This window comes from Equus asinus, chromosome 16 (assembly GCF_041296235.1).
Source record: "Equus asinus isolate D_3611 breed Donkey chromosome 16, EquAss-T2T_v2, whole genome shotgun sequence".
Taxonomy (NCBI): domain Eukaryota; kingdom Metazoa; phylum Chordata; class Mammalia; order Perissodactyla; family Equidae; genus Equus; species Equus asinus.
Genome location: NC_091805.1, coordinates 45,694,555 through 45,722,202, shown reverse-complemented (window position 1 = coordinate 45,722,202; position 27,648 = coordinate 45,694,555). Strand labels below are relative to the sequence as shown.

General features: G+C 37.3%; 1 protein-coding gene across 5 annotated transcripts in view; it reads left to right on the top strand.

Annotated features, from left to right (window-relative positions):
* The window catches only part of PTPN22 (protein tyrosine phosphatase non-receptor type 22), a 59,342-nt gene that overhangs the window by 7,465 nt on the left and 24,229 nt on the right, over positions 1–27,648 (top strand). For 2 of the 5 annotated variants that reach the window (XM_070487074.1, XR_011494912.1), the window contains 11 exons: positions 2,229–2,316; positions 15,459–15,567; positions 15,821–15,897; positions 16,012–16,107; positions 16,795–16,833; positions 18,166–18,237; positions 18,354–18,413; positions 19,016–19,158; positions 19,619–19,685; positions 20,494–20,571; positions 23,264–23,350. In XM_070487074.1, coding sequence (XP_070343175.1) covers positions 2,229–2,316; positions 15,459–15,567; positions 15,821–15,897; positions 16,012–16,107; positions 16,795–16,833; positions 18,166–18,237; positions 18,354–18,413; positions 19,016–19,158; positions 19,619–19,685; positions 20,494–20,571; positions 23,264–23,350 — 916 coding nt within the window. Of the gene's footprint in view, positions 1–2,099; positions 2,317–15,458; positions 15,568–15,820; positions 15,898–16,011; positions 16,108–16,794; positions 16,834–18,165; positions 18,238–18,353; positions 18,414–19,015; positions 19,159–19,618; positions 19,686–20,493; positions 20,572–23,263; positions 23,351–27,648 lie in introns of those variants that run through there. The other 3 variants (XM_044749127.2, XM_044749131.2, XM_070487075.1) reach the window with 2 other exon arrangements.

Below are 27,648 nucleotides of genomic sequence, written 5' to 3'. Positions count from 1 at the left end.
GAAATATGGGCTTGAGAAAAATAGATCTAAATCTTATTTTATTAGGTGTCGTTTTGTGTATTAATTAGTAAAGCTCTAGCTTTGATGGAAGTGAAGACATTCTAAGGGGACAGAGAGATTATGAAATGGTTTCTCTCTTATTTGTCCAAATAGAGAAAATTATTTTTCTTTTAGGGTGATGCATTGCAACTCTGCAAATAAGTAAGTTAGTTTGGAATGTTTTTATTTTTATCAGTAAATATGTCTATATCTTTAGTCCTGAGATGCTTTCTTAACTGGTTAAGGGTGTTTTTCACCGTATTCTGTCTTGTTCACTATTGTTTACCCAGTCCCTAACATAGTGCTTAGCATTTAGTGGGTACTACTAAATTTGTCAAACAAATTAATGGATTTTTGTGTTTTTTTCTAATTTAAAAAATGGTATAATAATTTTAAAAGAAGAACTTTAAAAAGCATCCTTAATCCCAGCACATACACCATTGATTTTTTTGCATCTTTTAAGTCTTCATTTAACTATGTAAATATTTTTACATGGTTTTAGTTATTGAGAACCTGAAATTTTGTGCTTTTAAAAATTTTCCCATATTTTATATGTTTTAAAATAGCCAAATTAAATATTGCATTATTTAAAGCAACAAGAAATTATCCTTTAAAGCCAGATGGGGATAATTTGAGAAATACTATCCTACTCTCAACAAACATTATTGAAGAATTATGGTTCGTTTTAATTTATTATGTGGATTGGGATTGAAATTCTTTATTGGCTTCACATTGCCTATAAGCGAGATATGTTAATGACCTTTCCTTTCCTGTTATAAAGCTCAATAAGGTGGATGCAGCCTAATAGCGTTCAGAATCAGGATTTCCTAAAGGGAGTTTGAATAATGTTGCAAAACAGAAAGGATTGCTAATATTTTAAATAGAGGAAGTTCTAACACCACATTTCCCAGTTTTCTTCAGGATATTTCAGACTAATTTTATTAACATATTATTTATTGAACTTCTGTCCTCACACAGAGATGACATGCTGATTTTTGTTTGTTCTCACTCTCAGTGAGACACGTTCGGGGAGTTTGTGCCCATTGAGGAGAGAATTTATGCAAGCTGAGACTTGGGAGCTTTTTCTAGAACAGGCTGCTTGTCAGACAGGGCCAAAATGCCACAGGTACAGCGTGGCTTCCTGAAACAATGGCCTTTTCCAAGGCATTGGTTGCAAAGTAGAAATGTCTCAAGAAATAGTTCTCCAGGATTTCTGCCCTGAAAGTTATACTGTTGCCAGCAAGGTGGTTGATTTTACTCTTTTTCCGTTCCTTCATTTTTTACTAGCATTACATAAGGGGACATTGTGCCAACTTCCTGATCAGGTTCTCCTCACAGAGGCCACTGTGCTCCTGGAACCCATATAGACCAATACTCTCAGTCTTTATATCCAGAACCCAACTGAAGCTCAAAAAGTCCTGGAGGGTCGGGGAGGTCCTGAAATTAACAATACTTCCCTTAATGGAGGTCAGCACTTACTCAGCACTGGGGGAGACAAAGACTGTCAGAAGCAGCTGACATTGTTTCATCCGAAAGAGAGTTTGAGGTCTATGTGGCAAACTTAAAAGTTCTGAATAAAAATGCCTTCTTTGATGAACAGAAGTTTGCCACTGCTCACACTGACAAGAAACTTTTGAGAGAACAGTAGAGGTAGAAGATGTCTTACTCCAAACAGTGTCTGTCTCCCTTTCTGGGCCTAACTGAACTTTGCAGTTTATTTGGGACATGACGAAACAGAAGGTGTCAACGGGGCCTTTGTGCTCACTGGGGAAACGGGGAGAGGCAGCACTCACAAATGAGACCTGTAATTACTTCCTTTTCTCTAGGAAGCAAGAAAAGAGGTGAATTTTACTTGACATTGGGAGAGGGGAGCAGTCTCAGAGCTAAGCAGACCACATGTTATGTTCTGGTTAGCCTCTTGTTTGTTAAAAACTTGAATTGTAACCAGGCTCCTTCCTTAAGAAGGAAGGCACTAGGGCCCTGGAGTCAGTTGATGGCTTTGTTGTGTGACCACAGAGGCTGGTTACGTACTAATTTCCTCTAGGGCTTGTGATGAAGTCAGTAAACCACAGCCTTCAACATGCTCCGTTCAGGCGGCAGCAGTTGCTTCTCAGTGGTGTCTCGGCCATGACACGCATTTGACATGCCCTCCCTTAACCCACTCATAGACTGTCTCTCTTGCCCTGCAGCATGGACCAAAGAGAAATTCTGCAGAAGTTCCTGGATGAGGCCCAAAACAAGAAAAGTAACAAAGAGGAGTTTGCCAATGAATTTCTGGTGAGTCCTACGTGTAACAATCTCAGGGTAGTTACATAGACGATTTAACTGACTATGATGGTCCAACGCTCCTAGACCAAATTGCTCTTGGGATAAAGTGAATATTAGACCTTGCAGAAGGAGAAGCGGGGAAGGCAACCTAAAAGTTTGATTTTTCTGAGTGGTTTGTGTGTGTCTTAGAAAGTCTCTCCAAAATACTGTTCTCAGTATTTTGTTTGCTGGTTCTTAGAGTTTGACTAGGAATCTTACAGAAGACATATATAATTCCAGGTGTGTAAATACTAGTATTGATTGAACCTTGGGGTTCTCAGGTATTTGAGTTGTGGTTTATGCTTCAAATGACTAATTTTAATTAATATTAAGAGGAAAGAGACTAAGATTAACTTTTCCTAAAACATTATGTTTCTAGCCTCCCCATGGGATTCCATTTGGTGCCAATGGCTCTTGAAAAGCACCAAAACTATCTACCAAATTTCTTTATTTTTTCTTTCCTTTTTTTTCCTATGGAAAAAAACAGAACATGTTTTTACAATATCAGGGTTTTCTTAGCCTTCTTTTGCTTGGAGAGGTAGAATGGCTAGGATGGGGAGTAGAGACAAGTGAGGGACATGGAGAGAAACCTAAGTATAAGGTAGCCTAGGGTCAACTAGATTTGATTACCCAGAGGAACCCTGAATCTCCTCTGAGGGAACTGTGCTTATTGATGCTTGGCAGCTGGGTAGGCCTCATTCATCCTATAACCTAGCACCTCAGATGACATTGGATATCTGATAGTACCTATTATGTATTTGGGAATACGTTCACCTGGTGTTTCAGAGCTGTAAGAACTTTAAACCTTATCTCCTCATCTATGAAGAGGGAAAAATAAGGGAAGTAAAGTACAAAACCTGAAATTAAATGATGATTCTGTCATCAACCGAATTATCAACTATTTGACATGTTCCTTAATCTCCCCATGTCTGTTTTCTAACTTCTAACATGGGGACAACATTTCACGTCCTGCCTATCCTCGCAGGATTGTTTTGATAATTAAATATCAATATTAATAGTAATTAAATGTGGTCATTCATTCAGTAATATTTATTGAGCACCTACTATGTACAAAGTTCAGTTCTAGGCATTGAGGATACAGTGGTGAACAAAACAAAAACCTTTGCCCTCATGGAGCTAACATTCTGGTACCAGATAGTAGATGTGAAAACACTCTATAAAGCCTCAAGTGATTAGATATTATGATTGAGTGATTATATATTATGATAGAAACCCCTATGCCCGCTCATATTGGTTAATATCATGGTGTCATAAAAAATGTGCTCTCATTGCCACTGGCTGGGCAGTCTGAGTCTCTCTGAGTAGAGTTACCATGGAGGGAGGCAAGGGGAATATCCTGGCCTATGTGCCTGTTCAGACATGTGCCTGCCCCTGGAGTACAACTCCTGAGCCAAATTCACCCAACACATGGAGGTAGAAAGTGACCTGAAGGGGTAGTGCCAGCCTCTGTTTTATTTTGGTTCTGTTTTTTAAAATAATGTAGACAACATCTCTAATACTTTACCTTTTATTAGCTCAGTCATTATAATCTCTCACCAAATTAATGGCAGCCACATAACCTCCTGTTTCTCTGCCTCTGGCTTTGCCCCACCTTCAATCAATTTTCCGTTCAACACCCAAGTGATCTTTTAATAATACAAATCTGGTCATTTTTTTCCCTGCTTAAAAACTTTTTATAGTTTGTATTTTTTTCAGCTGTTCAAAATTGTGAAATATAATACACATTTAGAAAAGTACATAAAATATCGTAAGTATAAAGCAATCACCACCCAGGTCAAGGAACAGAACACTGATGGACCCCAGAAAACCTCTATATATTCCTCCCCTGTAGGTCCCTCAGCCCCATTCCCACCACCCCGCCTCATCACCCGCCCCTCCACCATCCTACCCTGCCCAAGGAATAATCACTATCCTGACTTTTATATTAATCATTTCCTTACTTTTCTAGCTCCTGATTTTAAGGACCTTGTTTTTGGGTGGTGATTAAGTGGAACCTCACTGTTCACTGACTCATGTCCTCCAGTGGAAAAACAGAGTCTTGCTCTCAGCCCCATCTAAAGGTTCAGCTGAGAAACCAGAGAGAGAGTGGCTTTGGGGGTATTGGGGAGGAGTGAACAGGGCTAGGTTGCTTGCTTGGACAAGGTAAAATACTGCCATTAAATTGGAGGGCTTTCCACCTGGTCATGTCCCACATCCACCTAAGCTTTTTAATATATTCTCCCAGGATTTAATGTTTCTGAGGTTTGAGGACTGATTCTGTGACACTGAGCCACCGCTAGCCTAAATGGGGGTGGCTTTGTGGGAATTACTGAAAGTTGTCTCTACTTCCAGGTAGACACTCTGCACCCTGCCCCCTATCCATGACTTAGATTTCAGTTCCAACTTCCTCCTTGGCCAGGTATCTTTGTGCAGAGCACACAGCCCTGCTATGACAGCTAAAGCCAATATTGTGCTGCTTAGGTCTTTTCCCTGTGCCAAGACTAAATTCAATAACTTTTCTATAGCTAGAACTGCTGCTACCAACTTCAAAAGGTTTTCATGCATTCATTCAAATATTTATTGCTTAGTATGTGCAAAGTATTGCGCTAGAGGCTGGCAATGCAATGCAATGCTCTATGCTTTGGTGGAGATTATCTTCTAAGACATTAGAGGATGTTTTAGAGAGGCAGACATTAAACAACTAATTACTCTATTAAATGATTATAATCGCAATAGTCTTGGTGGGGTGTCAAGGAAGCATCACATTCATTATCTTATATACTATTCAATTAAAAAAACCCTATGAGGTAGTTATGATCTCTGACTTACAGGTGAGGAAACTGAGGCTCTGAGAGGCAAAGTAGTTGGCCTAAGCTCACCCAACTTTTCAGCCATAGACATGAAATTTAACCCAGATCTGTGCTTTCAGAGCCTGTGAAATTAAGCTTTATGTAATAGTGTCTTGCTATAACACTGAGTCCCTTAAAAGGTCTAGACTGAGGGTAAGTCCCTAGTTAGTATAGTTTCTATATAGCAGAAACAACAGTATGCAACCACACTATTAAAAATTTCTTTTTTTAAAAAAATTTGTTTTAAAGATTGGCACCTGAACTAACAACTGTTGCCACTCTTCCTTTTTTTTTTCTTATTTTTCTCCCCAAATCCCCCCTGGTACATAGTTGTGTATTTTAGTTGTGGGTCCTTGTAGTTGTGGCATGTGGCATACTGCCTCAGCATGGTCTGATGGGCCATGTCCTCACCCAGGATCCAAACTGGTGAAACCCTGGGCCGCCGAAGTGGAGTGTGCGAACTTAACCACTCGGCCACGGGGCTGGCCCCAAAAATTTCCTAAAGGTACTTTAAAAAAATACCTGTTGTTGTTACTCTTATAAAACTATATTACTGCAAGTTAAAAGAAAATAAATTCACTATAGTACCAACATCCCAACATACGCAATTTTTTTGGTGTGGAAATTCTACTTTTTGTCCATTTATATAATGCCTTTTATATTATTGTGATTATAGCATAGATAGAATTTTGTATTCTCATGTTTTCACTTAACATTATTTCAAAATTATTTACCATGTTAATTAAAATTTATATTTATGGCTTTTGATGCAGCATGGTATAATGAAAGAATAATCATAATGATAGCTAATACTTCTATACCCCTTATAGAAACTCTTCTAAACACTTTTATATATCAACTTATTTAATCCATTGAGGAAGGTACTTTCCATTTTATAAATGAGGAAATTAAGACACAGAGAGGTTGACTGACTTGCTCAGGTCCACACCGCCAGTAAGTGGTAGAACTGAGTTTTGACTTCAGGTATTCTTGCTTTATCATCTGTACTTGTAACAACTTTGGAGTCATATAAATCTGAGTCTGAATTTAGGTTCTGCCCGTTATTAGCTGTGTGACCTTGAACAAAGTCACTAAAAGGTAGGAACAAATAATATTCACCTTGCAGAACTGCTGTGAAGATAATAGAATAAATATACAAAATACCTGACATATAGTAGGCACCCAAATAATTTAATTATTTCTCTATTTTTGAGCATTTAGGTTATTTCTAATTTTTCATGATTATTGATAACACTGCAATAAGTATATTTGTTCATGAGGTTTCCCCCTTCTTTTGAATTATTTCCTGAGGCTAGATCTCCAAAAGTGTTATAACTAGGTCAAAGAGTATTAGCATCTAATTGGTTAAGTATTGCCAAATGTATTTCCAAAAGAACTTTTCTAATTTGCAATATCTGAATTTATCATCTTTACCACCTTGCTAGTCTTAATAACTATCAAAGATAATAATAGATAAATTTTTTTGACTGCTTACCATATGCTAGGCAATCTAAGTGGTTTACTGTATATGATCTTAATCACTACATCAACCCAGAGAAAAAAGTACTATCTTCATTTTACCTATGAAATGGCAAAGCCAAGATTTGAAGCTCTGGTCTGTTCGATTCTAAAACCTCTTAACCTCTGCACCTATACTGCATCATAGTATGTTTTATTTTTTCTAATTTAATCAGTGTGAAATGGTACTTTGCTACATTAATTTTATTTATTTTATTCCTGACTGAAAATTTTCCATGATTATTTTCAGTCTGCATTTTCTCATATAAATTTTCTGTTCATCTACTTTCGACAACAGCTAACCCATGGAACTGCGTTCTAGACTCTATGCTAAACTGCTTCACAAACAGAACCTCATTTACTTCCCAAAGAACCCTTTACAATGGCTAACAAAGTCCTGCATGGACCAGCCCGCAAGTCTCCTCCAGCTTCTTATAGCTTGTTCAGTTTCTTGCTCTTGTCATGCTTCCTCTGCCACATGGCCTTTCTTTGGATGCATGCCGTTACCTTTACTTGAATATTCCCTCCTATTCCTCCTTACCTAGTTAACACTTCATAATTCTTCAGATCTCAATTTGGTGGTGATTTCCTCAGAAAAACCTCCCTTGACCTCCCTGAATAGATCCAATCTCCTATTATAAGTTCTCATTAGCACTGTCTGTCATTTTTTTTAAGTTTCTTTCCCCCTCGCCAGATTTATTAAGGTGTTCATAGAACTTATGACAGCTCTAACTTTACATTTATTTGTGTGATTATTTGATTAATTTCTGCTTTCTCATTAGATTGAAGCTCCACAGACACAAGGCTTATATTGAGTTCTACTTATCTTGGTATCTTCAGTGACTAGCACAGTGTTTGGCATGTAGCTGACACTGAGGGACAGAGAGGTTAAACAACTTACCTAAGGCCATCCAGTTCATAACTGGTGGAACTTGGATTTGAATAAAGCTATCTAACTTTCGAGACTGTGCTCTTAGTTCTCTCCCACGCTCCCCACTCTGTTGTTTCCTATTTATCCATTCGTCTCAACTTTTTAAACTTAAAAAAAATTGCAGAATATAACACATACACAGAAAAATGCTTTAAACACAAATATATAATTTAACAACTAGTAATAAAGCAGGTACCCATATAAGCACCATTCAGATCAAGAAATAGAACATTGCCCACACTCCAGAAATCGCTTGGGTGTCCTTCCAGATCACAACTCCCTCCAACTCCTACCAGACTAGAGGTAAATACTATCCTGAGATTACTTTTTTCTTTGTTTTTCTGCATAGCTTCAAGACCTATGTATATCACTAAACAATTGAGATTAATTTTACCTGTTTTTGAACTCTATGTAAATGAAATCATGTTCTATGTTTGGTTTTTTTAATGTCTTATTTCTTTCACTCTACGTTATGTTTATAAAATCCATCCATTGTGTTGCATGTAGCTGGGTCTTAATTTTTTCTTGTCATTTTTATGAATTCTGTCAAGGTTCAACATATACAATTACTGTTGTGATCACAGAGTGCCTTGAGAGGTCAAGCAGTCTCTTAGGATGGTATTAACTATTTGGATCACAATAGTCCAGTGTCTTGGCCTTAGCTTTGCTAGTCTAAAAATTCAATTTTGTCAGTATGCCCAGAGTTGATTAGGATCAGGCAAACACATAAGAAATTCTCCAGAAACAAACATGCCAATTTATTAATTTTCCAGGAAGAAAAATCACTGTCAAATAGAGTAGAAGTTTGCATTGACTGGTCAGCATATTCCCTAGTTTGGAGAAAAACTTATATGAGAAGCCAACTATAATCCGAAAGTTGCTTGATGAGCATGGTGATTTTAGTGGCCTCAACTGTGATGGTATGAAGTCTCCATCTCCTTGTTTGAACCCTCAGGATGGTCGTCACTATTCTTTTCTGGACAGCACTAGGGACACAGTGACAAGTGCTTGCTGTCTTACTTTTCTTCTTCTAAGCTTAATGAGGACTATCCTCTTCCATTAGTGCATTCTTTATCAGATAGATTAGAATTTACAAAGGAATAGGTATTCACTTTGGCCAATTACTGCAACTGATTGTGGTTTTATGACATGTACATTTCACCCATTGTATTAATACGGGATAAGGCTTGGTTATATATTATATGCTGGTCAATTTGCTGCACGTCTTTATGTTTAAAACTCCTTAGATATACTTTTTCTTTTCTACATTGAAGGCAGTTGAAGTATCTTCATTTAGAAAGCATGTGTAAAATATGAGTTGTGTATGAAAAGTGACAGCTTAGCAAATGTCAAGTATGGTGCTAAATAGGCACGTATGAACTCGTTGGATGTCTATATGTATTTGTATAAAGACTGGATGGGAATACAGAAATACGAACACAGCTTCATGTGACAGGGTAATTTGATTACGGTGTATCTTTTTCCTTCTGAAAATGTTTTGGAGTGAAGAAATTGCAAATAGAAGTACAAATAACAAAATACCCCTAATAACATTTTACCTGTCAAATAGACCTGTACTTAAAACATTGTAATCCTAATATTGGCCAGGTTTCAAAAGTATGCAGTCTCATATCTTCCTGGTACAGTCTCATACGTTGCTGTTATAATCTTTGTAGATGCAAAATTTGTATATTGTTTCTGATATATATTTGGTAAAATGGATCAAAAGCCTTTAAAATGGGCAAATTTTTTGCCCACCCCTAAGATCCATCTGAAGGAAATAATGAAGAATATTTATATAGATTTTGGCTACCTATTGTAATATTGTTTACAATTATTGTTTAGGAAGATTGGAAGCAACTTAAATGCCCAATAATATAAAGGCACAGGTCAAGTAACTTACGTTAAAACCCATACATTGAAATACTCTGCTATCATTAAAAATAATATAGAAGAACACAAACTGATAAATAAAAAGAGCAAGTTAAAAACCTTATATACAATGTGATCACATCTTTATGAACACATATAAAAGACTGGAATGTAATACTACAAAATATTAAGAATGATTAACTCTGGGTAGTGAAATTATAGGAGATTTTTACCTTTTTTTTGTTTCTCTGTATTCTAAAATTTCTCCAATAAATATGCATTACTTTTTTATTTAAAGAATCTATATTTAAAATTTTCCTTTAGTGTTGTTGGATTCCATTTAAATAATAAAAAGCGAAAAAAGTGAATTTTATGTTTCTAGGGGATGAGGTGCTTTTATAGAAAAGGTAAATATTGTATTTATTAAATACAAAGACAGATTTATTAAATATGAAGGATTCAATGGAGCTAGAAAGAAGATACCCAATTCTGAAGGCCAGGTGCTACTGTTGGTTTATAACGCACTAGAAGTCAGACAGGTGTTGTAGGAACTTTTGAAGATTTATCATAAAAGACCAGAGAAGACCTGGTTATATTTTACTTCTGGAGAGAAGATCTAGATACATCCTCATTCTATATTTATTTATAGTAACAATACTAACCAAGCAGTCATGAACACAGTACCTCCTGCATAGCAGGTACGCAAACATCTGTTGAATTGAAATGGTTCATTTATGTGAATCAGCCTATCACTTGAACATACTCTTGACTTTTGTGCACATTTAGGTGCAGTTGTGTTCTGCTACCACTAGAATAAATACATCAGATCACCCATAAAGCTAATTTCTCCCAACTCCATCTCCAGTCACTCACTGGGAACCCTCCAGTCCCATGTTTTCAGTTATTCACAGGACATTTTTAACACATTTCTTGCCATATCCTCAAATTTTATGTATCTAAAGTTGAACCTCTTGGTTTACTCACCCCAATTTAGCTATTGCTTATCCACCTACTCACTTACCTGACTATTGGACTGCGATCCAATCCCTGTAAGTTTGCCTGTCTAGCTGGAGATGATTGTGGGCACACTCAGGGCCAGTTCAGTCTTGTCCCCCATTCCTACTAGTAGTACTCTTGTTTACTGGATTTAGAGGCTGAAGATTTTAATTCCATTCCTTAGCATTCATGCTTTCTCTATTCTGTTGGAGGCTTAGAATAGATAACGCTGACTTGAAGTTGTAAGGCAGTGAGGAACTACCTTGAGAAGCTCTGGAGACAGCCCAACTTTGATTTTCCTCTCCCATCTTGCACAAGAGAGCCAAGTTTGATTTTTTCCCCATGCCAAAAATGGAACTTATGCTATGTCTTCTACACAATAATGTAGTCCTTCAAGGCAAAGATATGGTGGTCTTGTGCTATCTTTTCTTTTTGTGCTTTCTTTTTTTTTTTTCTGTTCTCTTTAGGGAGTGACCTTAATTCAGTTACTAGTAATTAATTTACTAGTCAATGAGAAGAACATGCAAAGGACTCAGCTCTAACCTCTAGAGTTTTATGGTTAGGACCTCAGTTCTATTTTCATCTTGAAAGGAAAGGAGTAGTGTAGTCCACAAACCAAAAAGAGTACTATTAGCTTATCCAGCACAGGCAGAATCTGGTTTGTCATATATTCCAACCTATCAGGGCCCAGGAGGGATGCTGGCCCTCTTTTCTTCTTTCTTCTTTTTTGAGGAAGCTTAGCCCTGAGCTAACATCTGCCGCCAATCCTCCTCTTTTTGCTGAGGAAGACTGGCCCTGAGCTAACATTCGTGCCCATCTTCCTGTACTTTATATGTGGGACGCCTGCCACAGCATGGCTTGACAAGTGGTGCATAGGTCTGCACCCGGGATCTGAACCGGCGAACGCCAGGCTGGCGAAGTAGAACATGCAAACTTAACCACTGCACCACCAGGCCAGTCCCATTGGCCGCTTTTTTAAATTCTCTCAGCAACTCTTCCCCTGATTTCTTTTCTGGGTGCCACCTCTAGGGAATTCACATCCCCTACCTTGTGGTTGGCAGAGAAATACCTTCCCCCTTTGACCTATCCTTTCTCCCCGAACTCCAACCCACCCCCATGGCCCTGCTTTCTCTTTTATACCCTTTTGCTTCCTACTCTCAGAGTTTCTCCTTTTTTGGTGAGGTTTATCAGTTCTTTTGTTCTAATTCTGCTGTTTTGTTCTCTGTTGGGGTGTTGGAGCCTGGGAGTCTGGTGGGGAGAGAAGGTGAATTAAAAAAAAATTTTTTTAACATAAAAATTTTAAGAAATTGAGAAAAAATTTAATAAAAGGAGGTCTGACCTCAAGGTAAGACATCTGAAAAAAAAACCTTTCACACTTTCCAAATTAACAATTCTATAGTCATTTCCTATGTGATGCTTTACTAAAGTAGTGTCTCTCTTTGTCATCCAGCCACAAGACTCCAAGAGGAGGAACAGAGTAGGGAAAAAAAAGCCATCCTGTCCCACCGTTGAAGGTGGCAGTCAAAGCAGCTAAACAAGCATAGGTTTACACACACATACAATCTTTATCTGTGTCATTTTACCAAATTAATTGAGGGATATCTTACAAAAAAGGCTTTGCCTATAGCATTCTCTCTGGAAAACATTCCATAAGTAAGCAAAGCAAGACAAATAAAAACAGTACAACAAGGGGCTGGCCCCGTGGCCGAGTGGTTAAGTTCGCGCACTCTGCAGCAGGCGGCCCAGTGTTTCGTTAGTTTGAATCCTGGGCGCGGACATGGCACGGCTCATCAGACCACGCTGAGGCGGCGTCCCACATGCCACAACTAGAAGAACCCACAACGAAGAATACACAACTATGTACCGGGGGGCTTTGGGGAGAAAAAGGAAAAAATAAAATCTTTAAAAAAAAACAAAACAGTACAACAAGGAGTATGCACTAGGCTCGGTTCTGGAGATTTCTAGAAGGAATTGTTCTGGAACTTGACATCTTTTCAGCAGCCCTGGAATCAACGGCAACTTGAAAATGATCATTGTGAAGGTGCATAAGAGCAGAGAGAGCTGAAAAACTGATATAACTTGAGTGGAAATGTTTTATAGTCTCTCATGTGTCGGTGTCATGTCTTTAATTAAATTCCAGAACTAGCCCACTTTCATCTATCTTGGTGTAAATATATGCTATATAGTTATCAGTTCAGCATCTCTCTTCCTTTGGGAATTCTGAAAATCCAAGAATTCAGACCATGGTAAGAAACTAGGGTTTAAGAACTGACAGTATACCTGCTTTTTAATAGATCACCTATGTCAGATCTAATTCTAGAAACAGAAAAAAATGGTCATTAGAAGAATACATGTTGGCATCTGTGGTCTAGAAAGTAAGCAGGCAGTGGCTGTCTGTTTCATTTGTCATCCTTACTTGGAAAAAGCTTATATTCCTATCCAGTATGTTGTTATAGTAGTTTAATAATCTACTTATTATTTGGAAGGTAGCAATTTAACTAGATTCTAGATATTTGATAATTCTTTGTTATGAACTTCCAGCTAAAAAACACCTCATGACTCCAACTTTTTTTCCTCTCCTTGCAGACTCAGTTATCAAGTTATCCTGAAATCCAATGATGGATTTGGATGATTTGTTGGAACAAATTTCTATTCTTTACTATCTCTTTTCTCTGTCTGTGTCATACCTTTATTTTCGGCTCTCCTTTCCTCACCCACTTTTTTTAACAACTCAGTTGTAAGTGTCCTTAAGTAAACTCCTACAGATACACGTACGCCCTAATCAGTCATGTGAAAACACTATATGAAATATAAGTACCTTAGAAACAATAATTAACAATTCCCTTCTTTTTAATTTTTTCTTGTTGCCAATCACTTGAGAAAAGTTCTTTCTCTGTTTCCTTATTTCTCTTTATTAGTGTACCCTGTGGAACAAGATAGACCATAATCATGGCTAAGACATGCAAAAGCAGTACCAGGTATATATTTATGAGAAAGAAAAGGAAAGCCATAGTTTTAAAGAAGTGATGTTACACATAATTGTCAATGACATCAATTTGTACAGTCTTGAAAGAACCTAGAAGTCAATCTTTAGAAACCTCATAATCGTAGGGCAGTGGGCAATATGGGAAAATTAGCTTGGGGTCCAACTGGGGAGAATCTTAAGTACCTGACTAAGAAGTTCGGACTTTTTCCTAGTAGCAAGGGGGATTCACTGAAGTTGTTTTGAGCGTGAGAGATAAGGAAAGCATATTTTAGTAAGATTAATTTGGCATAATTATGCCTAATGGATTTGAATGGGGAAAGACAGAAAAGAGTGAAGGTGAGTTAAGAAGCAACTGTAATAGTTCAAACTTTAAGGGAAAGGGCCTGAATTAAGGTATCTGTAGTGGGCATAGGAAAAAAGGTTGATTCAAGATATTGCATGGGAAGAATCAGTTGAACTTGGTGACTGAATTTGAGGTGGGAAGGCATGAAACCAAAAGTGACTCTCATTTTCTAGAATATGGTTGCTTGGGATAAAGATAGTACCACTGGCATTAATGGTGGGGATGATGATGAATTTAGTTTTAAATGTACTGAGTTTGAGGCTGTAGTAAGATACTCAAGTGGAAACATCTAGGACGTGGTTGGGAATTCAGGACTGGAACTTAGTAATCAAATCTCAATGTAGAAATTTGAGAGTTATCCAATAGGGGTTGGAATTATAATTCACTTTGAATCAGTTAAGTAAATTAAAAAAAAAATACTGATATGCCTTCTATAAGAGTATATGATATCCCTAAGCAAATGTATATAGTAAGAGAAGAGCAGAGAGTTGAGGACTTAAATTTGGAACTTTGGATAATTCACAACTAAAAGATAGAAACAAACCGAGAGCCAGTAAGAAAGAATGAGAAATGGGAAAGAGAAGTCAAAGAACGAGGAGAACCAAGATAATGTAGCCTAATAAGGGCCAAGGGAGGAGGAAATTTCAAGAAGGAAGTTAAAGAGAATGAAGACTGAGTAGATGCTGCGGGATCTGACCCAGAGGAAGTAATTAATACTCTTCATGTGACCAATTCAGCATTAAATAGTGGGCAAATAATGAAGATTATTTTTTGTAGTTCAATTCAACAAATATTTATTGGCTATCACAGATGTTTTCCCTTTCACTTTCTTAAATTGAGTAAGGGTTCACAAAGCTCAGATCTGTTAAATGTGGTTTCTTTGAGTGATAAAGGAGTTAAAATTTGGGACAAGGTTGATTCCTAAGAAGGAGCTAAAGAGGAATTATCATTTATCGGTATTTATCATTATATGGTATATATACCGTATCATTTTGGTATATAGTATAATATTGAAAAATGGGAGTAATTTCAAGGAGTTATCACTATCTTGAGGAATCCTGTTCAACCATATTATACTAGCCCATGCCTGGCCCAGATCATATTCTACCAACTGAATATGATACTATTTTTAAGATTATTGTTTGGTTAAGGGGTAGGCTTAAAGTATAGGTCATATAAAAAAAATGACTGCTTTTGGAATGGAAATCTTTGAAATTTTGTTAGATATAGAGAGATTTTATTCAGCTTAAGTTCCATTTCTACTTAAAAATAACCCTGTACTAGCTATAAAGAAACTAAACTTTTATAGCTGATCCTCTGGGTGGAGCATATAGTTTGTTATCAGAAGATACTGGTTTTTAAAATATTCACCAGTTTCACCTCTAAGTTTTAATTATTCGTTGCTTAGCAGCACTAAGTGTGATCTTTTCACTTCTCCAAATGTCACTGAACTCTGCTCTCCTTATGCTCTGTGGTTCTGTCCTGAATAGAATCAGCCCGGGAGGGGCTTAAAAGGACTGGAGTGGAACGTTTGGGCAGTGGAGAAGGAAAGCTCTCTAGAGATAGCTTCTTACCTCTTTTCTCTGGGAAGATTTAATTCTTGGAATTTTATTACAGAAGCTGAAAAAACAATCTACCAAGTACAAGGCAGAAAAAACCTATCCCACAACTGTGGCTGAGAGGCCCGAGAATATCAAGAAAAACAGATATAAGGATATCCTGCCCTGTAAGTTTCATTTCTTCCTGTGAACTTATGGCTTCTCCCAAATTCAATCATTCCTATCTCTTTTTACCCATTACTTGCTGTTCCTAATCCTGGAACACGGCTTTGACAAATCAGTTTGTGCTATTTATGATTACAAAAGAACATTCATTCATTCATTCACTCACTCACTCTGATCAAACACTATCCATTATTCACAGTTAGTCCCTCTGACTAAACCCTCTTAATTATACTTCGTCTTTCTTTTGTATTGTAGATGATCACAGCCGAGTAGAGCTGTCCCTGATAACATCTGATGAGGATTCCAGCTACATCAATGCCAACTTCATTAAGGTACACTCCGTATTCCGTATTTCTCTAGGTACCTAAAAAAGGGCGGGGGTAGAATACTAGACAAAAAAGAGGATATTATTTGTAGTCACGCATGTAATTTCTGTTCTCCTTTAGGGAGTTTATGGACCCAAGGCTTATATTGCCACCCAGGGGCCCTTGTCTACAACTGTCCTGGACTTCTGGAGGATGATTTGGGAGTACAGTGTCCTGGTAAGTAGTGCTGTGTTTGTTACTATATTCTCTAGCTTTTAGGGGTGGAGAGGGTAGAGTATCAGGATATGTGACTGAAGTTTCCTATGTATTAAAATCCGTACTTTTTTGGTCAGTCACTAGAATTGCGGGGTTCAGGCACCTTTAGTCAAAATCACAATGTCACTCTTGTTAAAGGAAATGAAAGTTCTCATCTTGACACGCTCACTTGTTAACTTTATTGATTTGAATACAGAAAAGGGAAGTGAGGACAAAAAGAAGGGTAGGAGCAACATTTTATAATTTATGAGGATTTCTTTTTTGGTTAAAAAACAAACAAAATAGGGGCCAGCCCAGTGGCATAGCGGTTAAGTTCGCACACTCTGCTTTGGCGGCTGGGGTTCTCTGGTTGGGATCTCAGGCCTGGACCTGTGCACTACTTATCAAGCCATGCTGTGGCAGGCATCCCACATATAAAGTAGAGGAAGATGGGCATGGATGTTAGCTGAGGGCCAGGCTTCCTCAGCAAAAAGAGGAGAATTGGCAGCAGGTGTTAGCTCAGGGCTAATCTTCCTAAAAAAACAACAAACAAACAAAACCAACCAGAAAAAGAATAATTAAGACTTTCTGACCCTGGGACCCAGGTATTAACTGCTCTTTCTAACTATATTAATGTTTAAGAGTCTATCTATAATTTTGTCCCTCCAGATCATTGTTATGGCATGCATGGAGTTTGAAATGGGGAAGGTGAGTTGCTTTCTAGAACACCTAAAGGTAAAAGAAGGGAGAAAATTGGTAGCAGAACTTTTCTTAAGTGTGCCAAGGTAAAAATTATGCTCAGCCTCCTAGTTTTCAGTTTGAGAATGCCAAATGACTCTCAGGGCTTTTTTACCCTATGAACCCCTTTTGTCCATTTTCCCAGTAGACTCTGTTTTGAAGTAAAAATAAGCTATTCTTTCTAAAGTAACAATTCATTTTCACATTTGTATTGATCAGACATCTTTAACTAGTCAGAGCTTCTAACACTATGCTGTCCAACGAGGCATCGACTAACCACATGTGACTGTTGAGCACTTGAAATATGACTGGTGTGATCAAGGAACTCAATTGTTTTATTTATTTTATTTTAATGAATTTAAATTTAAAAACTGATACCCAATTCAGTTATTGGAAAACTTTAAGTATGTTTGGAACAACTTGGGTATGTGATTCTTTCAACTATAAATTTTATGAAGTCTAAATGGAATAAAATATTTCCAATGAAAATTTAGCATATTACTTGAGATTAGCTGTAAATATAAAATATATACTGGATTTTGAAGACAGGTAAAAAAATGTCAAATATCCAGTAACTGTTGATATTGATTACATGAGGTTTTTTAAGTCAGTACTTTTTTGTGTGTGTGTGAGGAAGATTGTCCCTGAGCTAACATCCTTGCCAATCTTCCTCTATTTTGTATGTGGGACACTGCCACAGAGTGGCTTGATGAGCAGTGTGTAGGTCCGTGCTGGGGCTCTGAACCTGTGAAACCCGGGCCACCAAAGTGGAGCACACAAACTTAACCACGATACTACTGGGCCAGCCCACATGTTTTTTGATATGTTAAAATTTCACCTTTTTTCTTATTTTTGAATGTGGCTATTAGAAAACGTAAAATTACATATGTTGCTCACATTATATTTCTATCGAACAGCACTCTTCTAACCTACTGTTGCCATTTTGAGTTGATATAATTCGAGTTAAAACCAAGGGAATTTGATGTTTCAGTTACCTCATGCAGCTTTATTTTAGTGGACATATGATTTTTGTCAATGCTTTTGAAATACTGAAAATGTCAGATCCCTATTTCTACTTATTCAGACTTCTAGGAAGTCTGTAATTTATACATCCTTTAATGTTTGTCTTCCCATCCTTGGAGGTTCCAGACCATGATGTTGGGGTTGAAGCCCACGGGGGTTAGAAGTTCCTAAGGTGAAGGACATAGAGCTGAATTTGCCTCTGAATGAGGGATGGGTTTTGTTACTCAGAAGAGACTAGAACATACGGAGGGAAATCACTACATTCTGCTTTTGCAACAGAAAAAGTGTGAGCGCTACTGGGCTGAGCCAGGAGAGATGCAAATCCAACTTGGCCCTTTCTCCATATCCTGTGTAAGTATGATGCCTGTTTCCATTGTGGCTAAGCAAATGCTCCAGGATCTACTTTATAGTGAATAATCTTTGAATATTAGTCTTTGAAATAACTAATATTTGAATTTACTTCTTAGGAAGCTGAAAATAGAAAATCTGATTACCTAATCAGGATTCTAAAAGCCAAGTTCAACAGTGTAAGTATAGAATAGGAACGGTAAACTCAAAAGCCTCCAGAGGTCAGACAGGTGGATGTATATGTATGTGGCTCAGGCTGGGCATAACACAGTGGGGAGTTGTGGGGTCTTTGATGTTCTGGATAAACTTTTATTTTCAAAAGAGACCATTGGTGTAATCTGTGCTCCCCAATCTATTTCACATCATGGCACACCTCTAAAAACTATAATATTCATAGGGTAAATAGAGGCTGTACAGTGACTAAAGGCTGGGAACCAACCTGAGAGGTCATGCTGCCCACTCTTTCTAAGACAAAGGGATTTAATATATCAGCATGCCTGTGACCCATTTGAAGCAGACCAGTTGGGAAGCTCTGGTTTGGACTGTCTTCATATATACCTCCTCTTGTGAGTGCGGCAGATAAGGACAGGCCAATAGTAAGTGACTTGAAATCACTTTTACTTGTTCTCAGAAGACACATCATCACCAGTGGTCTAGAGGGAAGAAAGCAGCATAAATTGCAAAAAAAGATATAGCTGCTATTTAGTCAGAGTAATCTTGTAGTAGAATGAGGTGAAGTTCTAACCTTGAACTCTCCTTTCATCCTGGCTATTTTTTATAGGAAACTCGAACTATCTACCAGTTTCATTACAAGAATTGGCCAGACCATGATGTGCCTTCATCTATAGACCCTATTCTTGAGCTCATCTGGGACGTGCGTTTTTACCAAGGGGACAACAGTGTTCCCATATGCATTCACTGCAGGTATGATGCTGTTGTATGAACCTTCTATGAAGAATAAACCAGTGTCACAGTCTGGCCAAGACTCCTGCTGTAACTGAAAAAAGATTGACTTTGTTGGAATTTAAAGTGGTATGAGCACATAGGATGTAGGCTTCTGAAATGAGAGTGGCTAAAAGAGAAAGGTCAATTACAGAAACAAACTATAATAAAATCAACCTGAGCATTAAATTAATATTTTTATGATGTTACTTGTGAACAGTACAGCTCTAGAGACTCTTGCTCTGAGAAGCTCCTTAGGATCTGTCTTGAGGCTCAGTGTGGCATGTGGCAATTGACAAACATGCTCTGGGAAATGGTAGGGTTTAGAAAGTTTCAATGTCTCCAGGTTTCTTCTTCCTCAAATCTGTTGGTGAAAGTTTCCAGGTACTGTCAATGATTCACTCTCTGCAACTATACCTGCTACTGTGATCTTTCATTTCAGTGCCGGTTGTGGAAGGACTGGTGTTATCTGTGCTATTGATTATACATGGATGTTGCTAAAAGATGGGGTGAGTTTCTCTCAGCAGGCACTTCTCATTTTCTTACCCTTCTACTTGTAGACTTAGGAAATGTTTGGTTCTTCAAAACATCTATCTCTATGATTTATCTTTTCTAGAATATTCACTTGTAGCCTCACTTTGTCAGATGATTAAATTAGTTCTTAAGTTGGTGGTTCTCAAAGTGTGGTCCCCAGACAAGCAGCATCAGAATAACCTGAAAAATTGTTAGAGATGCAAATTCTTGCGCCCCACCTCAGACGGACTGAAGCAGAAACTCTGCAGGTGGGGCCCAGCAAGCTCTCTGGGTTGTTCTGATGCAGGCTATAGTTCGAGAACCACTGTCCTAAATTACATAGTTACCTTCCTTTATCTAAATTGCTTTAGATGGACTTAATTTACCACAATCAAACTTTGCATTCCAATCTATAAATCATTTTTTAAAAGTCTAATAGAAAACTGGAAATTTAAAATATGGACTTTAGACCTGTCCGCCAACTTCTTTTATTTCATAAAACTCTCATAATTTCTCATCTACTGAGCCTTCTCCCTCATTATATATTTAACTTCAGCCATTTGGTCACCTATGTGAAATCATTCTGAAGAGTTTCTTCAGTCTTTTCTAGGGAAAAAACCAGGCTCTAAATCATGATGCAAGTGATGAGAAACCTCATTAGTTTTAGAAATGAATTCTTTTTCTGATATTATTCCATGTTAGGGAGCAGATACCTTGGAATTAACCAGACTATGAGAGCATGGCAATAATTTATAACAAAGACAGGAACAATAGAGTAAAACGTTTTTTCCTTTTATTTGATAGATAATTCCTGAGAACTTCAGTGTTTTTAGTTTGATCCAGGAAATGCGAACACAGAGGACTTCGTTAGTTCAAACTAAGGTATGGACTATGGCAAATGGGTCATAACAGATGTCTCAGTCTTGTTGCATCTCTCTGTTTAATACTAAGACATCCAAAAACAGCTGACTGCTTAGCTATAACACCAATTTGTTATTAAGTGTGTTAGTCCTTTCCCATTTCCTCTAACTCTGAATATCCCAGTATTTTTCCTGTATCCCTTGCCTTAGGTCAAATTCCTCTCATTCCTCACATTTTGTTGTCTGTTCAGAAAATATTAAGAAACCAATATAGGGGTCAGCCCCGTGGCTAAGTGGTTAAGTTCATGTGCTCCTCTTCGGCGGCCTGGGGTTCGCCACCTGGGATCCTGGGCGCAGACGTAGCACCGGTCATCAGGAAGTGCTGAGGCGGCATCCCACATAAAGGAACTAGAAGAACCTGCAACTAGGATATACAACTATGTATTGGGAAGCTTTGGGGAGGAAAAAAAAGGAAGATTGGCAACAGATGTTAGCTCAGAGCCAATCTTCCTCACGAAAAAAAAAGGAAACCAATATAGTATTTCTTACAAAGGAATTTGAAAAAAATGTAACAAGCTGTTTGACATGTTAGAAAGAAATATCGGGGTCAGGTTAACTTGAAATATTGTAGTAGTAATTAATTTCTGAAACCACAGAAAATCAGAGATTTGTAATTTCTACTTCAGGAGGTGGTAACATAACCTGGAGAATACATTCTCTATGCTCATTTTAGGAAATAATGAAAAAATAAAAATAAAATCAACCTAGAAGTAGCCACTGTTACTATTTTTCTATAGTTTCTCCTGGACCTTATTGTATGCATATTTAAAAAAAACCATAATTACAGTCATACTATATGTATAATCATATATGTATCACAATATTTTAATCCATCCCAAATCGCTCATACTTGTTCACTCCATTAGGAATGCTCTTCCCTATTTTCTCCTCTCCCCTCTAGCTCAAGTTATACTTCTTAGGTGAAACATTCCCAGCCTAATCTCTCACTCTCTACAATATTAATTTCACCCCTATTTCTACACCAACAATTTTACCCACATTTCTAAATGGTCTCCATCCTTAAGATAGAGTTTAGCATTCATCCATTCATTCATTCACCAAAAGCTTATTGATATTTATGAGGTAACAGACACTTTTGTGTAATTTGTTAGAACTACTTTTTACTGCTTAAATAGCAAGACCCTAACGTGCTTAAAGCACTTACAAACAAGCTTGCACATAGGTTTAGAGGTAAAACAACTGACAATGGCAGTTCAGGTATTTTCATCTAGAAGTTGTGACTTAAGGAGAAAAAATGAAGAGCTTTTAAAATACAAACTTTCTATTTAGCCCACACAGGTTTTCCACTAATAGCGCGTGGAAAAAAATAATTTGTTTTTCATGTATTGACTGTAGGTGTTTTCTATATTCAACCTGTGAGGGGGAAAGTTTATGTGAAATCAAAGCACTGGTTGGGTTAGTGCTGTCAGACTTCAAAGGAGGCTGATCCACATAAATGTATAAAGACTCCAGGAAGTATGCAACCTAGTTGTACAATATTAAATTTTAACACTGAATCAATAAATAAAACAATACCCCATTTCAGAAAAAAGTCCATTCAGGCCTGCTTCTAAGAGTTGGAAGACAGCTGAAACAATTTTAAATTAGCCTTCACATTCTGACATTATCAACAACTAGCTGAACAAATATCTTACAAGTTCCAGCTAGTTTTTCTGACACTAACCAGAAAATAGAACCATAACCAGATGACTGCTTCCTGTCTGATTTTTCTCACTTCTTAAAAAAATTAAAGAGTGTATCAATAGCTGTGTTGGGCATTATAGGCTCTGCATTGTTCGCCTGTTAAAATTATCTTTGGAAAAAGTTGTACTTTATCTTTACAAGATTGTGTAAAGTGGCAGGGAAAACCATGAATTGGCCCATACAGATGAAGAGTAGATCCAAAATAAAGTGCTTGAGCAGGTACAGAGGCAAAAACGTAGTAGTGAAAACCCATAAACCTTGTAATTGTAGGGGTCTTATTTCTCTATGGTGAAGTCCTTTCATAACCACAAACTATTCAGCAGTCTACTTTTCTTTGGTATCTTTGTTAGGTCAGGATTTCAGCAGCTTGATCTGAGTGCACTAAACTAAGGGTCAGAAGATTCAGGTGCCAACCCAAGTCCTGGAAATTATTTCTGAATGATCTTGGACAAATTGTAAACAGAGATAATAGCCTAGCTACTGTATACATCAATTGTGAGTCAAGTTAAATAATACATATCGAGGCTATCTGTCTACCCATCAACCACAATCTATCTACCTTTTTCCAGAAAAGATGAAAGTGACTTACAAGAAAATGCATCCAGGATGAAATAAATTTTTTAAAACGTGAATAAGGAAAACAGAGGGATGATAGTGTAGGGAAAGATAAGTAAGAAAGTGGGGTTAGAACACAAAAAAACATGCTGCAAGGTTCTTGTATATTAGCTAGAAGTAGAGCAAATATTTAGTTGTTTCTAGAAGTCTAAAAGTGCTCTGAAATCTGAAATGGGGTACACAAACATAAGGCATTGTAATTAAACTAATGTTGATGGTCTTTTCAGGTCTGCTACTCTAGGATTTGATTGGTGTTCATATTCCTGAAATCTGGTTCTGTAGTTCACCAAGTTTTTTGTTTGTTTTCATTTGTTCTGGTTTGTGATGCTGTTCAGGAACAGTATGAACTGGTCTACAATGCTGTATTAGAACTATTTAAGAGACAGATGGATGTTATCAGAGATAACCACTCTGGAACAGAGGTAAACTTTCAACTTAATATTTTGTCAATTATTTTCATATTTGATTTTGGTCACGGGATCTTAGCTTAGTTGCAGGACTTAACTTATTATTTATCATCACAACTAAAGTGGAGTGTCAGGTGTGCATGGGCCTGCATTGCAAATCTCTGGTGGAGAAGGACAAATTAATTGAAGTACATTAACTTAGAAAATTAACCTCTTGGTTAACCTATTGCATACAATTTTAAACTAAATTTAGAAACAAAAGGAGTGAGCAAAAGGGAAAGTGTATATTCTGCTCCCATGTTTTAGACAGTTGTATGGTGAGTTAGAAGTAAGAGTGACAATTACAAAGAGAAATCATAGTTGAATACTGATGTGATTTTTCAGGTTACTCTAGCCTCAATTTGATTGCATATGTCTCATCAAATTTTGAGAATAGTTTAGAATATCCAAAAGATTTTTAGTAGAAGTTATTAGGCATAAAACAATTATGATTTGACCAAATTCCAAATAAAAAATATTGAGCTTTCTAGAATATGCTATTTTGATCTCATCACAGAAAAGTGTAAGTCAAATCCTTACTGTGTAATTATAAAGTACTAGGTTCTGAGCAAACCTTAAGAAGACAAACTTACTGATTTACCTGCCTTCCACATATTAGTTTAATTTTTAATATCCATTTTGGATTATTAATCTGAAAGTATTCACTGAGGACCTACTGTTTTCACAACATCAGCAATACAAAGTATATAAGACATGACCCTGATCATAACTCCTCTCAGTTGAATGATGAAGCATGGGGACGGAGAGAAAGTCAGAAAAACTGTTGAGGCTAGGGAATGAACTAAGCAATCTTATAGTTGTCTACTCTAAGGAGAAACAATGTGGTAGAAGGACATGGAAACAAAGAGTACAGTTGCCAGAGATTGTTACTTATATCCTATTCATGCCCATTTCATTGGCTAGTACTCCCAGACCATGATTAAATAATAAAAGTGATATGGACAACCTAATTTTAATGGGAAAGATTCTCATGTTTCGTTACTAATTATGATGCTGACTTGATTGGAGATATTTATTTTTTAATTGTTTAAAGAAAGTATTCATTGATTTCTATTTTACTAAGAATTTTTTCCAGAATGTTGAATTCTGTCAATGGCATATTTTTGTATTTATGGAATGATGACATGGATTTTTCTCCTTTGACCTATTAATACAGTCATATCATTGAATTTGTTAATATCAAACTATCCTTGTAGTCTTAGAATAAACCTTTCTTGAACAAAGAATATTCTTTTAATGTGTTGCTGGAGAATGTGGGCTAATACTTTATTCAGGTTCCAGGAAGTGTCAATACTCAAATTTAGCCCAATAGCAGTACCATGGCTCCATATGGTTGGGTTTTTTGGAGTGGGCCCTTAGTCAGTAAATGGGAACATAGGAACATGGTTCAACCTCCCACAGAAGGTAAATGCTAGCCAAGGAGGAATTCTGTTTCTGGGAAGATCTAACAGACATACTTTTCCCTCTACCTCCCACTAAGTGCCAGTAGAAACATTGGATATTATATATAAAACAAATATAAAAAGACTCTGAAAGATGGAGAGAAGACAGACTAGCTAGGGACTTGGGACCTGAGGAAAAACATGATGGTGAGTTCTTTAGGTTTTCTTTTGCCTCATATATCCCAGACTTGGAACTGAAGAAGTCAACAACTTGGAAATGCCAATGGTGCAGACAAAAAAAGCCCAAACAAAAGCCTGCTCTCTCTAGCCAAAGGACCAGGAAAGGGGCAGCCCAGCAAGACAGAAAACTTTTAGATAACAATCACTCTACTTCAGTCAACACCAAAGAAAAAAATGGCCCCTAACCCTACCCATGCCAGCAAAGGCTGAGTGGGGAGCCTAGATTCCCACTCTCACAAGACTGTAATAAAGTGCTGGAGTGGTATCAGAGAAGGTCAAGTAAAGAGCTAGGACTTTCATCTCCACTGGCCTGCAATGAGGTTTCCCTGCAGTGTCAGTGGAGACCCCATGGGGAGCCTGAGCTTCCACCTGGCAGTAACATGGCACCCCAATGCCTCCTCACTGAAGTAGTATCAGAAGAGACCTAGTGGAGAGTCAGGACTTTCACCAGCATCCAGCAGTAATGAGACCATCTCCACCACAGTGTCAGTGGAGACCACATGGGGAGCCTCTCCCATGGTGTATCCCCTTGGGTGTCAGCATAGGCTAAGTGAGGAAACTGGTGGAGGTAGACTCCACCTGGCATTAACAAGGCAATAAAAAGGCAGCACCCCTCCTTTTCTTTCCCCTGTCAGAATGGAGTAAGAAAAAAAAATACAGCTGAAAGAGAAGGTTTAACTAGGATCCAGAGCCTCGTAACAATACAAAAATGTCTAGGTTTCAACTGGAAATCACTCATCATACCAAGAACCAGGAAGATTTAAAACTGAATGAATAACAGACAATCAATAGATGACAACACTGAGGTGACAGAGATGTTAGAATTATCTGACAAAAGTTTTAAAGCAGCCGTGATAAAAATGCTTCAACGAGCAATTATAATCATGCTTAAAACAAATTAAAAAATAGAAGAGATCAGTAAAGAAATATAAGGACTCAGCAAAAACCTCAGTAGATATAAAAAGAACCAAATGGAAATTTTAGAACTGAAAAATACAGTAGCTGAGACAAACAGCTCAATAGATGAACTCAACAGCAGAATACAGAGTACAAAGTAAAGAATTAATGAAGTGGAAGACAGAGCAATAGAAGTTGCCCAATCTAAACAACATAAGTAAAATAGACTGAAGAAGAAAACAGAGCCTTAGGGAACTAAAGGACTATAATAATAATTAAAAAAAAAACAACCAACATTTGTGTCATTGAAGTCCAAGAAGGAAAGGAGAAAAAAGGTGGGGCTAAAAAAGTACTGAAAGACTCATCATAATTAAACTTCTGAAAACTAAAGACAAAAGTTCTAGGAAGCAGCCAGAGAAAAATGATCTTAACTATAGGGGAAAAACAACAAGAATGACAGTGGATTTGTGATCATAAACCATGGAGGCCAGAAGGAAGTGGCACAATACTTTTCAAGTGCTGAAAGAAAAGGACTGTCAACCCAGAATCCTACACTCAGTGAAAATATCCTTCAGGAATGAAGGGGGGTAATGAAGACATTCTCAGATGAAGAAAATCTAAGAGAATTTGTTGCCAGTAAACCTACTCTAAAAAAATGGCAAAGGAAGTTTTCTAAACAGAAAGGAAATGATGAAAGAAGGAAGAACATGATAAGCAAAAACATGGGTAAATGTAATAGGTTTTCCTTCTCCTCTTGAGCTTTCTAAATTGTTTGACGATTGAAGTAAAAATTATAATACTGTCTGATGTGGTTCTAAATGTATTAGAGGAAATATTTAAGACAATTATATAATAAACAGGGAAGGGTTAGAGATGTAAAGGGAGGTAAGGTTTCTATACTTGAACTAGTAAAATGATAATACCTATAGACTGCGATAAGTGTGTATATATATATATATACACATACATATATGGGGAGAGAGAGAGAGAGAAAGAGAGAGAGAGAATGTAATACATACAGCCACCACTAAAAAAGCTATACAGACATACCTTAAAAAACACTATAGGTAAATCAAAATGAAATTCTAAAAAATTCAGCAAAGACAAGAAGGCAGGAAAAAGAAAAGAGAAATGAGAAACAGAGAGAACAAAGAGAAAACAAAAAACACAGTGGCAGACTTAAGCCCTAACATATCAATAATTACATTAAATGTAAATGGCATAAATACACCAATTAACAGACAGATTGGCAGAGTGAACTGAAAACATGTCCCAACTATATGCCGTCCATAAGAAACATACTTCAGGGGCCAGCCTGGTGGCGCAGCAGTTAAGTTGGCCCATTCCGCTTCTCAGTGGTCTGGGGTTCGCTGGTTTGGATCCCAGGTGCAGACATGGCACCACTTGGCAAAAGCCATGTTGTGGCCGGCATCCCACATATAAAGTAGAGGAAGATGGGCATGGGTGTTAGCTCAGGGCCAGTTTTCCTCAGCAAAAAGAGGAGGATTGGCAGTAGTTAGCTCAGGACTAATCTTCCTCAAAAAAAAAAAGAAAAAGAAAAAGAAACATACTTCAAATATATAGGTTGATTTAAAGTAAAGGATTGGAAAAAAGATATAACAAGTAAACATGATTAAAAGGAAAATAAGAGTAGCTATATTAATATCAGATAAAGTAGACTTCAGAGCAAAGAAAATTATCGCAGACAGGGAGGGACATCATATAATGATAAAA